Raw genomic sequence first — 12,811 nt, 5'->3', positions numbered from 1 at the left:
CTCACTAGGATGAAAAGAGGCACAGGCTTCGAAGCAGACAGACCTGGGTTCGAACCTCAGATCTTATTTGCTTGAGGAAGTTAGACTTCATTGCACTCAGCTATAAAATGGGACGAAGCTATTTTGGGGGCTGATGAGGTTTAAATGAGAACACACCTATGATGTTCCTAGTACAACTTGTGCACATATTTTATGCTTCTATAAATGGTAGGACCATATTTTAAGGTCAGGAAAAACATAAGGCTGAGCGCATGATCGATCTAGCCATTTCCACTCTGGCACCTGGAGAAGAAAGGGGGTGGCAGATAGATCCCTGTCCTTTACCGGCAGAGAGAGCCCTCTGCCGTGATGAAACCGGAGCCATCAGGGTCTAAAAAAAGCACGCCATCAGGGGGAAGGCACCACATCTTGGCAAGAAATGCTTCACATACTTTCACCGTCACCAGGCTCTCTGCCCACCCCCGCGCCCTGCTGCTATTTAAATCCGAGGCACACTCCACCGGTCGCCACTCACTTTTCGGGTGCCCAGGCTATCAGCACGGAAGAGAAGGGGAGCATGACCCCGGGAGAGGGCGGGCGGGAGGAGGGGCCGGCCAAGAGCGCCCTGCGGAAGATACACAGGGCCACCCTGGTGATCAACCTGGCCCGCGGCTGGCAGCAGTGGGCGAATGAGAACAGCACCAGGCAGGCCCAGGAGCCCGCAGGCTGGCTGCCGGGGGGGACCCAGGACCCCCCTCAAGACCCTAAACCAGTGATACACCCCACTCCCCACCAGAAAGCCCAGAGTGCCCCCACGTCTCCCTCCCCGAAGCCAGAGGGGCCCGGGGAAGGACGGAGCTCAGGGCAGGCCTCGGAGGTCTCCCCGATCAGAAGGAAAGAGGTGACCAAAACGGTGGTCAGCAAAGCTTACGAGCGGGGCGGAGACGTGAGCCACCTCAGCCACCGGTACGAGACGGACGGCGGCCCCGCCGGCCCCGGGCAGCCCGAGGATGCCATCGACAGGATCCTCCGCGGCCACGGCTCCCCGACCCGGAGGAGGAGGTGCGCCAACCTGGTGTCCGAGCTGACCAAAGGCTGGACGGAGATGGAGCAGGACGAGCCCACGTGGAGGAGCGACAGCATGGACACGGAGGACAGCGGCTACGGCGGGGAGGCGGAGGACAGGCCGGAGCAGGACGGAGAGCAGGGGGCCCCGGCCCGAATCAAAAGGCCCGTGCCCTCCCAGTAAGTGTGCCTCCATCCTTGGGCTCCTTGGACCGCCGTGGAGCCCCAGCCTGCTGTGGGAGCCCGGGCAGCAGGGAAGTGGCAGGGAAGTCAGAGTGAATCTCAAAGACCAGCAGGCAGGGAGGGCCTGGGGGAAGGCTGTGGCCAGAGCTAGAAGGGCAGCGCCCAGCTCAGACAAGGACCTTCGGGTAGAGCGCCTCCATTAGGCTGTCTCTCCTTCCCCTTTGAACTCCACACTCCAGTGTTAGCCTCAACAAAAGTGACACCACCAGAGAGGGGTGGTGTGTGCTTTGGGTAAAATTTTAAAATCAATTGTACAATGAGTAGCAAATTGGCTTCTCTGTAGAGAAAAGTGCTTGCTGGTAGATTGATTGGCGAGACCTTTCCTTTGTCCCAAATCAATCTAAATTTTATCAGGGGTCACATCTCCCCCAACAGTGCCCATGGGGCACAGCTCCACATCTCTCTCATCTGTAATCAGGTAGGGGGCTGCTATCTAAGGAGAGCAAGCTCTGAAGTCAGACAGACCCAAGTTCAAATGCCAGCTCTACCCTGACTGTAGTTAATGACACTGTATTACATGCTTGAAAGTTGCTAGGAGTAGATCTTAAATGTTCTACACACACACACACACACACACACACACACACACACACACACTGATTATTTCTCTAAGCCTATTTCCTCTTTTTTAAAAAAAATCTTTGTTGTTGAAAGTATTAATATGTCCTCTTTTTCCCCCATTGACCTCTTCTAGCCCGCACCCCTTCACCCCACCCCCAGCCTTCACCACACTATTGTCTGTGTCCATGGGTTATGCATATATGCATACAAGTTCTTTGGTTATTAATCTCTTCCCACCCACCCATCCCACCTTCCCTCTGGGATCATTTCCTCCTTTGTAAAATGATGTCAATAGTAATCTTTTGGGATAGATTCTACTGTAGTGAGAGAATTAAGTGAGAGTAAGGCTGCCAAGTACTCAGCACAGTGCCTGCCATATATGCTCAATATATGAAAGCTGTTATTATTCATATAGATTCCATTATTTTTAAAAATATATATTTTTATTGATTTTAGAGAGGAAGGGAGGGGGAGAGGGAGAGAGAGAGAGAAAAAAAAAAACATCAATGATGAGAGAGAACCATTGATCGGCTGCCTCCTGCACGCTCCCTACTAGGGATCAAGCCCGAAACCCAGGCACATGCCCTTGGCTGGAATTGAACCTGGGACCCTTCAGTCTGCAAGCCAATGCTCTATCCATTGAGCCAAACCAGATAGGGCTAGATTCATTATTTAGCACTTATTCAAACTTTTAGGAAAAAAGGCACCTGTAAACAAAGAGAAATGCTATTAAAGCTAGGTAATTCAAATACCACAATCCTAAAATATTTAGATGCTAAACACACACATACACACGCACGTGTGTACACACACAGACTCACACTACTGCACTTTTTCAGACAAGAAACACATGCTTTATTTTAAGACACTAACTCCACCTCCACATACTAGCAAGTCAGGATATCTCACTCCACAACACAGGATATCACAATATGGGAAAAGTCGCTGATGTAATGAATGCCTTTAAACTAACTCCCTCTGAGAACAGTTAGATGTGTAGGTGTGCTTTTCAAGTTTTATGAAACAACCAGAAACTAAAGAACAGAATTGGTTACCTAATTGACAAAGAGCTGTCTTACAGTGTGTGACTTTACAGGTATTTTGAAAGAATTAGAACTACTGTATTGCAAACTTTCAAGAAAAAAGAAATGTCAAACATCATTTTAATAATCCCTTGTGCATTCAGTGTGCTCTATGGGTATTTTACATGCTTTTCTCTTTTAACACTAATACTCCTATGAAGTATTGCCCCATTTTAGGAAGGAGAGCACTGAAGCTTGGAGGGGAAGTTTACCTAGCAGGCTAGTGACAAAGCTGAGACATGCCTGTCTCCAAATGCAATGCTTAGACATGGTGCCCACTCTCATGCAGTGCCTTGAAGATGTGATCAGAGATTTGGGTTTGTGCTCTATTTCTATTTAAATAGGAATTCATGATCAGAAATAACTATTCTACCAGAAATATGGGCTGCGTATGTGTGATTGTGTGTTAGAAAGAGAATAGAGACCAACAGAATAAAGACTGGGATTGGCACAGCGAAGAGCTTCCTGTTAGCACATTTGAATTGGCCAGAGGCAGGGAGTTGACAGCTGGGACCCATCTCCAATGCATGCACTCTCCTCTGGTATTTGTCTGAGCACTATTCATATATTTATCCATTCAATCCTCACAACATTCTCATGGGTTTTGTTCATACTTAATAACTTACCCACATAATTATTGCACCAAAATGATAACGTTGGTTCTCATAGTCTCATCATGTAACTAATGAGCCACATTCACATAAGAAAGCATCACTCAAACTGATGTCGTTTTTAAAGTTGACAGATAAGGAATACATTTCAGAATTTATATCAACGAATAAACTTAGACCTTCCAACATAGAATGCTTATAATGCCTAGAAGAAGAAATAGTTACCTTGCACATATCAGGACAGGGGAAATTTTTATTGATCAAATATAAGGAAATTTGTTTATTGATAATGAAGAAACTAAAAAGATAAGTTTGGATTAAATATTACTATATGAAATGTTGAATATTGCTTTGCTTCTTATAAATTTATACTAGAATGTCTTCCTAAATCTCAATCTAAACTATTATGCACATTTTTACTTGTAAATTAAAACAAAAACAAGATAAGCTGTATATTGATTCTTATATTCACTGACCAAGAAGATACTTAAGACATAAGTCGTTCTAATCCTGATTTGAAACTGATATTTGAAGACTTTTTAAAAACTGGAAAGACAAAAAGGATACAGAACATTTGTGAGATAGAGAAAAAATTAATACTCATTAAGGTATATAGCACCATTTTTAAATTTTTGCTTGTAGGACCAATTCATTTGTTTTCCTTCCCTCCTATTATTGGGAATTACAATTTGACAATATGACAGATACACATTAACATTTAGAAGGTGCTTCTTGTAGAAGATAAATGTTTCTCTTCTTCATAGATTTATAACCTCACCAACCCCAATCTCTTTTCCAAATGACACAGAATTTAAAAACTCAGGATATCTAAGTTCCTAATTAAAATTAGAAGAAAAAAACTACTTCAAAGAATCAGAGACCCAGCTAAAATATGGTGAAACAAATGACCTCTGGATGCTAATCTGAAACTTTTCTTAATTTTTGCTTTCTCTAAATTATAAAATCAATATAATACCTAGATGAATTTTTTTTAAAGATGAAAAAAATCAATTATCATCTGGATACCAACATAATTATTTCCAATTGTGCATATACCATTGATTCCCTCAGCCTGGTGCATGCACATTTTACACAGTTGAAATTATACCACATACTCAAATTTGTACTCCGATTATTTTCATGAATATCTTTTTAGTGATTATTTGCTGTTTTTCTTCTCATTACTAAATACCCAATAAGTAACTAAAACAGTGTCTGGCACACAGTAGGTATCATAAATTCTTTAATAAAGAATGAAAAAAAAAATGTCAAAGTGCCCAGAAGCTCCTTAAAGGGAGGATGTATTGTGTACCATACTATAGGACAGAACTATAGCTGGTGTTCAGGAGACAAAAAGTATGAGTTAGTGGATAATGTTATTCTTTTCACTTTCTTCTGAGAATTTCCCAGCCTCAAATCAACTATGTATGACCTTTGGGTTCTGCAGGGATGGCCCTGGGACCATGTCATCAATTGCCATGGTCCCAAGGGCACAGGTGTTTGCTCTCCTTTGATAATGAGATCAAGCAGCCAACAGTCTGGGCAGCTGAACAGGGACAGTCTGTGGAGAAGGAGGAGATGGTGAGGATCAGCAGGGCAGAGAAATCCATTTCACTTCAATGTGATGCAATTCCTAGCACTTTTCCATACATATATGATATTTTAAAGTTGTAATAATTGTGCATAGTTTTTGAATGCTGCTTTTCCCGTTAACGTTGTCATGTACTTTTGTTCGTGTGGCTACAAAAAATAGCAGTGTTATATGTAGCAGTGAATTCCTAGTTTGAATTCTATTGTAAGAGGGTAGGACTTTTGGAAACACAAAGCGTGGGAATTAATGGAAGTTCGCCCTCTAGCGGATGTCGTTCCTCTCTTGCAAACAATGCTAATACACATATGTATGCCACCCTATGCATCTATTAGCCTCCTGCATTTGAATAAGCAGAGTTCAGGAGGTGAGTCTGTATAGTGAGGAATACCCACATCTGAAACTGTTCCTGGGTTTTGAAAAGTGAATTATACAGTTTGGGTAGGAGGGCTACTTAGTTCAGGCATGCCATGCTCCTGAGCAAATTCAGTACTGCTCTACCTCTCCAATCCCAGTGCTTCCAGACATGAGGCCTCTTGATGTTCAGGAGGAGGAAGGGTGGGTCACTTGTGAGGATGAGGAATACAAAGCTCTGGCTTTCAGATAGTCTAACAGATCATGTTTCTTCGTGAAGGCGCAAGAGATCTAGGGAGAAAGTCTAGGAGGTTAGAGATACAGAAAGGACAAGGAAGTCTTTTAAAGACAAACTGCCCATTTTAAAGTTAGACCTGCACCCATGACACTTTGCAATGCAGTTATTTTTTAATAATAAAAAATGCATTCCAAATTGCAAGGACATACATCCACATGTGACACAACTCCTTCCATGCTGAGCGGCATCATGGCACAGTGGAAATGACTTTAGCCTCAGAATGCCAGCACATTGTGTTCAATGCATGTTACTATTGCTCGCCAGTGTCTTCTATCTATACAATTTGATATTTTAAAATTGTGGCACAACACTGATACTAGTATAGACTCGATCTCATTAAAAATCCATATATGAAAATCTGCATGTAAGTGAATGTATGTGTGCTGGTATAAGCCTTCTTTTGGGGGAAATAGCTTGTTTTTGAAGTTCTATATAATGTAGATTTATATACTTAACTAGAGGCCCAGTGCATGAAATTCGTGCATGGGTATGGTCCCCAGCAGCTGCCGGCCAGGGCCTTCCTTCCCCAGCTGCCAGCCGCCGGCTGGGGCCTTCCTTCATTCCCTTGGTGGTCAGCGAACATCATAGCGAGCGATCGAACTCCCAGTTGGTTGAACGCCAGAGGGGACACTTTGCATATTAGGCCTCTATAGATATAGATACACTCATGATTCCAGTTCTAAAATGTTCTTAATATGCAATTTAAGATACATGTATTTGCATTACATTTGTATAAGGAAGCTTTTTTCTTAAAATAGTATTATTATTTTATGGTGCTTAAAACCTTACTGTTATTTAGACAAAATAATCTAGAAGGAGATACACCAAACGAAAAACAATGGTATTTTTCTTCTTTCATTTCTAATTTCTTTGTATTATGTTTATATATTTTTTTATAATGAAAAAAAAAAAAAAGAGACTTACGTTATGATGCATATGTGCAGGAAGCACACGAGAGAACAACTCTTGTGTGGTAAAATATCAGTGTGTTGATCCTTCATGCTCTTTCTCTTTTAGGGCAAATAGATTTACAGAGAAACTCAACCGCAAGGCCCAACGGAAATGCAGTCAATTGCAGGACCTGAAAGGAAAATGGCAGCAGTGGGCTGATGAACACATACAATCCCAGAAGCTCAACCCTTTCAGTGAAGAATTTGATTATCAGCTGGCCATGTCCAACCGCCTCCACAAGGGAGACGAAGGCTACGGCCGTCCCAAGGAGGGAACCAAAACCGCCGAGAGGGCCAAGCGAGCCGAGGAACACATCCATCGGGAAATTATGGACATGTGCTTCATTATCCGCACAATGGCTCGCCACAGACGTGATGGCAAGATCCAGGTCACTTTCGGAGATCTTTTTGACAGATATGTTCGTATTTCAGATAAAGTGGTGGGCATACTCATGCGTGCCAGAAAACACGGACTGGTGGACTTTGAAGGAGAGATGCTATGGCAAGGCCGAGATGACCATGTTGTGATTACTCTACTCGAGTGAACCTTTAACAGCAAAAGCCAAACTTGACCCACTATTGTCTTAATGCTAAATGCTAATTTAGTCAAATTAAAATGCAAACTGTTCTGTAATAAGTAGGAAATATTAAACAATTTTTACATGAATGATCTCTGGGTATTCTATTTCTGAGGAAGTTTGAAGATTTTTGAGAAAGCACACACAAACATTTGAAATTCTACTTATCTTTTTAGGCAATAATATTTGGCTATTCATTGCAGACATTATTATAGATCTTTAATGAAATAATTACTACATCTAAGAAGAGTGCTGAGTTTAGGTACATATCAGCAGTACATATTATTATGTCATTTTTCAGGAAAAAAAAAGAATTCCATTAAGTTTGGCAAAACAAATCTTAAACTTTTCTAAGAAGCTTGACTTTGTATATTATTTTAATCATAGCATCACTTACAAAATAGGCACACAAAAAATTAAGATTTCAAATAAAGTAATGAAATTGCTCAAATTTCTCTGTGGGCTTCTTATGACTTAATAGTTTCCACAGTTAGTCATGCCTCTTTGTCATTTGTGCAAATCACATGAAAACAGACATCACCGGTGGTCTTGGAACCAACCAATAGGGAAGGTGGTTATGTTCACTTTCGCTATAAAAGTAAAACAGAGATGAGAGATCAGATTTACCTGCCCTAGGAGGACTTCTTGGAGAAGTTTATTTTTTCTCAAAACTGTAATATCATGCTGCTTACATTTATGTCAACGTATAATAAAGTAGTAGTACAGAAAATTCTACAATAAAGTAGAATGTTTATGTACCTTTTCTTCATACTCTAACAAACTTTATAAAATATCTGAAAATTATAAAACAGCAATATTAGACCTGCCACAGTGAAAAAGCTAGTTTAATATGATGCCAAAGAAATATTTGACATCAGCTATTTGTCATTTTTTGTCAATCAGATTTAATGTCCCTTAAATAATTATAAAAACAAACTGAAAAAATGTGATTGCAATTCTTACTGAATTCAATAAAAATTACTAAATTATATAGCACTTGGTGTTAACTACAGAAATTAATGTCAAATTATGATACCTCAAATAATAGATTCATAATTGTTAGGTATTAGGTTTACTATAGGTATGGATTAAACTACTATAGGAATTAGTTGTTTTCATATATGATTCTTTTAAAATTAAAGTTCCAATAACTACTTAAAGGAGGCTTGTACATTTCTGTTTTTATATAATTTAATATAATTTGTAATTTAACAAATGACCAATATTCCTAAGTAGAATTTTATCTAAGATGTACACTTCTATCATAACCATGAACAGATATCAAAATTCTAAGATATGATACAAGAATAAAAGACATTTTCTTGTACTTCCTATTCTTGTGTTTAGAATACTACTTTTACTACTTGTTTGGAATATATCAAAATTATACAGTGCAACTTGGGTTACTTCTAGCTATCAGAGGTATATTTAGACCAAGGCTTCAAGAGTTTCCTCATATTCCACTCTGGACAACACTAATTTGTGTAGGCACTGACACAGATTCTTCAAAGTTCAACCTGTTGAATTTGAGGAAGGAGTTACTAGTAAAAAGTCTTCTCAGAGAGCTTACATTACTAACACTCTTCTGAATAAGGTGTGGCTGTGAAGTCAGAAAGCTAGCTTCCTTAGAGGAAAATGACTGCTATGGGACAGATCTTAAAAATCCCATGATAGGAAAATCCAGTGGAAAATTTAGGACTTTTAGAGGGGAAAAAAAAAAATAAGTAGAACTCAGAGGGCAAACAAACTCATGGAAGTCCTTATCCTATCTAATAAAGAGGGAATATGCTAATTGACCTTCATGCTGTCACAAAGATGGTGGTGCCCACAGCCAATAAAGAGGGAATATGCTGACTGCCCTGCCCTCAAAGATGGCGGTGCCCACGCTGCAAGACTGGGCCTTCCCCCAGGCGGGCCCGGCCACTCCGCACACCTGCCTCCAGAATCCCCCAGTCCCCTCAGCCCCCCAGGGCCTGCCCAAGGTGCAGGCAAGCCTCGGATGGTGGCTGCCCAGCCACCCAGGGCCGGCTCAAAGCGCAGGCAAGCCTTGGATGGCTGGCTGCCCCGCCGCCCAGGGCCACCTGAGGCTCAGGTAACCAGGGCCAGCTGAGGTTTGCACCGCTGGCAGTGGCAGCAGCAGAGGTATGATGGGACGTTGCCTTCCCCTCATTGCCAGGTCACCTCCCACCCCTGAGGGCTCCCCGACTGAGGGGGCAGGCCGGACTGAGGGACTCCCCTCTCCAATGCATGAATTTTCATGCACCAGGCCTCTAGTATATATATACATACACATATACATATACATATATATATCCTCCATTTTGAAAATAGGGATGGGTGGAAATAAGTTGAAAGAGACAGAAGAAAGTTCTGTAGAGTCTGGATTTTGGAACCTTTTAAATATACAAAAAGTAAAATTAAACAAATGAATAGGAAAAATGAAAATTGAATACAAAAATAATAACCATAATTCTATTTCAAATGATTAAAATAAGCACACAGGAAGGAAAAAGAAATATACATAACTTTTTGAATATAATCTAGAGACAAAAAAGCTGCAAAGAAATGCTAAAATCTAATTTTGTTTGTGAGGTATGGGTATACAATTCTGAAACTATAATGTGTCTTAGATGAAAAAAATGAGTAAATATTGTTGATGTCCTCACTGTGGGAGAAGAAATACAAACATGGAGAGGAAAAATGAGGAAGAATCTGTAATGCTAAACTGGACGGAGGTATCAATGTGCATTTGTGATATGTGCATTTATTTCCTACTCTGTCTCCAGAGAGGCCCTACAAGCAATGCCACCCCAGCAGCAACACGCAAACATCCAGATTTCAAAATGCCATCCTCTTTAAAAGAAAACATGTCTACTTGGAGAAATGACTAATTCTAGGATTGGGTTACAGAAAGTATAGTTAAGTTTGGAACATCGTATTGCACCAGAAGCAAGCAAGGTTCAAAGACATGGAGAAATGCACAGAAGCCAGCTATTGGGGTTCTTCCCATTGGTTAACTCTAGGGCACAAATAGATTATTCAAGACTTTGAATTAAGGAAAGGAGCCCACTAGTCATACAAATAATGGACATTGTTTTTAAAAAACTAACCTCATTATTTTTTTAATCCTCAACCAAGGACATGCTTAGAGAGAGAGGAGGGAGGGAGGGAAGAAGAAACACCTATTGGTTGCCCTCCATTTATGCTCCAACAGAGGATCGAACTTGCAACCCGGATATGTGCCCTGACCAGGAAAAAAACCAGTAACCTTTCAGTGCAATGGACGCTCAACCAAACAATTGATCCACTCTGACCAGGAAAGCCTATATAATAAAGATGTAATATGCAAATTGACCCCCACACCCTCGCACAAGATGGCCACCCCCATGTAGTCAAAGACGGCCACCACAAGATGGCCGGCAAGCGAGGGTAGTTAGGGGCAACCGGGCCGGCAGGGGAGGGCAGTTGGGGGTGACCAGGCTGGCAGGGGAGGGCAGTTGGGGGCAATGGGGCTGGCAGGGGAGCAGTTAGGCATCAATCAGGCTTGCAGGGGAGTGGTTAGGGGGTGATCAGGCAGGCAGACAGGCGAACAGTTGGGAGCCAGCAGTCCCGAATTGTGAGAACGATGTCCGACTGCCGGTTTAGGCCCGATCCAGGATCGGGCCTAAACCGGCAGTCGGACATCCCCTGAGGGGTCCCAGATTGGAGAGGGTGCAGGCTGGGCTGAGGGACACCCCCCACCCCAGTGCATGAATTTCGTGCACTGGGCCTCTAGAAATAGATATTCTTAATGATGGGAAAAGGAAAGCTCTTCCTTATAGTAAATACCAAATAATAAATGTGCTGGGAATAAAAGAAAAATGATTTTACAACCATTTTAGTAATTCAGATAAGAATCCTCAATAGATACCAAAAACATTGTGAAAACTTAATAAAAAATAGAGTATCTATGATATTAAAGTGCCTCCCTGCACATTCCTTATTACAAAAGGAAACATGATAGCAGTGGAGAAACATGGTGCACACTTTCTTGATCAACTAATGGAAGCTATCACCAATAAGGGGATAAACATAAATCCTAATATGATGCAGAGGACAGAACATTGCTTCTGTGGTTTTGCTGCCAAAAATGCATAACTTAAATTTAAATATAGGAAAAATTCAGACAAACCCACACTGAACTCTTTCAGGTTGAAAATAAAATAGAATTAAATGCAATAAAGGATCCTGGATTGGATCATGGATCAGAAAAAAATAACGCTTTAAAAGATATTGTTAGAACCACTGGTGAAATTCAAAAATGGACTACATATTCAATGATATTATTATCTTAAATTTCCTGAATTTGATCACTGTATACTTACTAGTAAAGGATAAAAAAGGATACTCTTGTCTTCAGGAGATACATGCAAATGTTTATATATATGGTTTAATAGAGTTATTAGTCTCAGCAAAATAATAGGTGAGTGGATGTGTGGAGAAATGGGGGAGATGCTGGGGAAAGGAGAAGAAAATAGTTCTATAAACATTCTAGTACATATCTCTTGGTAAACAAATACATACATTACTGTTAGGTACATACCAAGGAATTAAATTTGCTGGTCAAATGCTCACCTTTAGTATATACTTCCAAATCAGTATTCCAAAGTACTTTAACTTCACATTTCCTTTTAAAATAGCTTTTACTATTTTAATATTCTTAGGAATTGCCAGTCTTCTGCCTTTTCTTCTGAACTTCTTTGTAGTCATTTATACAGTGTATGAGACCTTTCTTTATTAGATCTGTGTATTACAAAAACCTTTCATTCTGTTGGTTGCTTTTCAACTTTGTATCTTTTGATAAAAAGCTCTTAAAATTGTAATGTAGCATATCGTTTTTTCCTTTATTTTGTGTTCCATTTAAAAAATATGTGTATCCTAAGATCATGACGATATTCTCCTACATTTTAAATGAAATAGCATTATTGTTTTACCTTTCACATTAGGATATATAAGTTGTAATTAATTTTGGTATGTGCTGTGAGATATATCAACTTTTTTATTCCACAGACATCCAATTAATTCAGTGCCATTTATTGAAAAAAAAATCTTCTCCATTAAGTAGTGTCATCTTTTAAAAAATTCAGAAAACATTATGTAGTATCCCTGTCTTACTACAGCCTTTGTTTTAAAGTCCATTTTGTCAGATATATTAGTAAATACTAGTATTGCTACCCCAGCTCCCCCCCCCCCCCCCCCCCCGCTTTCTACTTGCATAAAATATCTTTTTTCCATCCCTTTACTCTTAGTCTGTAGCTTTCATTCTGAAGTAGCTTTATTGGATACATATAGTGGTCTTGTTTTCTTATCCTTATGTTTTCTTATCCATTCAGCTACTCTATGTCTTTTGATTGGAGCATTTGACCTATTTACATTTAAAGTAATTATTGATAGGTATAAGATTGTTCTGGGTTTTTTTTTTTACAAGGACTGTTAAGTTTTGGTAGTAAGTCAAGCTAGCTT

General features: G+C 40.4%; 1 protein-coding gene across 1 annotated transcript; it reads left to right on the top strand.

Moving 5' to 3' along the window:
- The first annotated feature begins 541 nt into the window (after positions 1-541).
- Positions 542-10,934, top strand: ABRA (actin binding Rho activating protein). Its single transcript, XM_079795809.1, has 2 exons — positions 542-1,224; positions 6,799-10,934. Exons 1-2 carry the CDS (start codon positions 557-559, stop codon positions 7,274-7,276), a joined length of 1,146 nt encoding a protein of 381 aa, XP_079651935.1. The 5' UTR covers positions 542-556; the 3' UTR covers positions 7,277-10,934.
- Positions 10,935-12,811: the final 1,877 nt, after the last annotated feature.

Source organism: Cnephaeus nilssonii (assembly GCF_951640355.1).
Source record: "Cnephaeus nilssonii genome assembly, chromosome: 18".
Taxonomy (NCBI): domain Eukaryota; kingdom Metazoa; phylum Chordata; class Mammalia; order Chiroptera; family Vespertilionidae; genus Cnephaeus; species Cnephaeus nilssonii.
The sequence above is the reverse complement of the archived record's forward strand: the minus strand, read 5'-3'. Positions and strand labels throughout refer to the sequence as shown.

Excerpts from the sequence above, each read along its gene's own strand:
- ABRA (XM_079795809.1), top strand. The coding sequence starts at position 557 with ATGACCCCGGGAGAGGGCGGGCGGGAGGAGGGGCCGGCCAAGAGCGCC. Across the intron at positions 1,225-6,798 it reads AAAAGGCCCGTGCCCTCCCA|GGCAAATAGATTTACAGAGA; the intron begins GTAAGTGTGCCT and ends TTTCTCTTTTAG.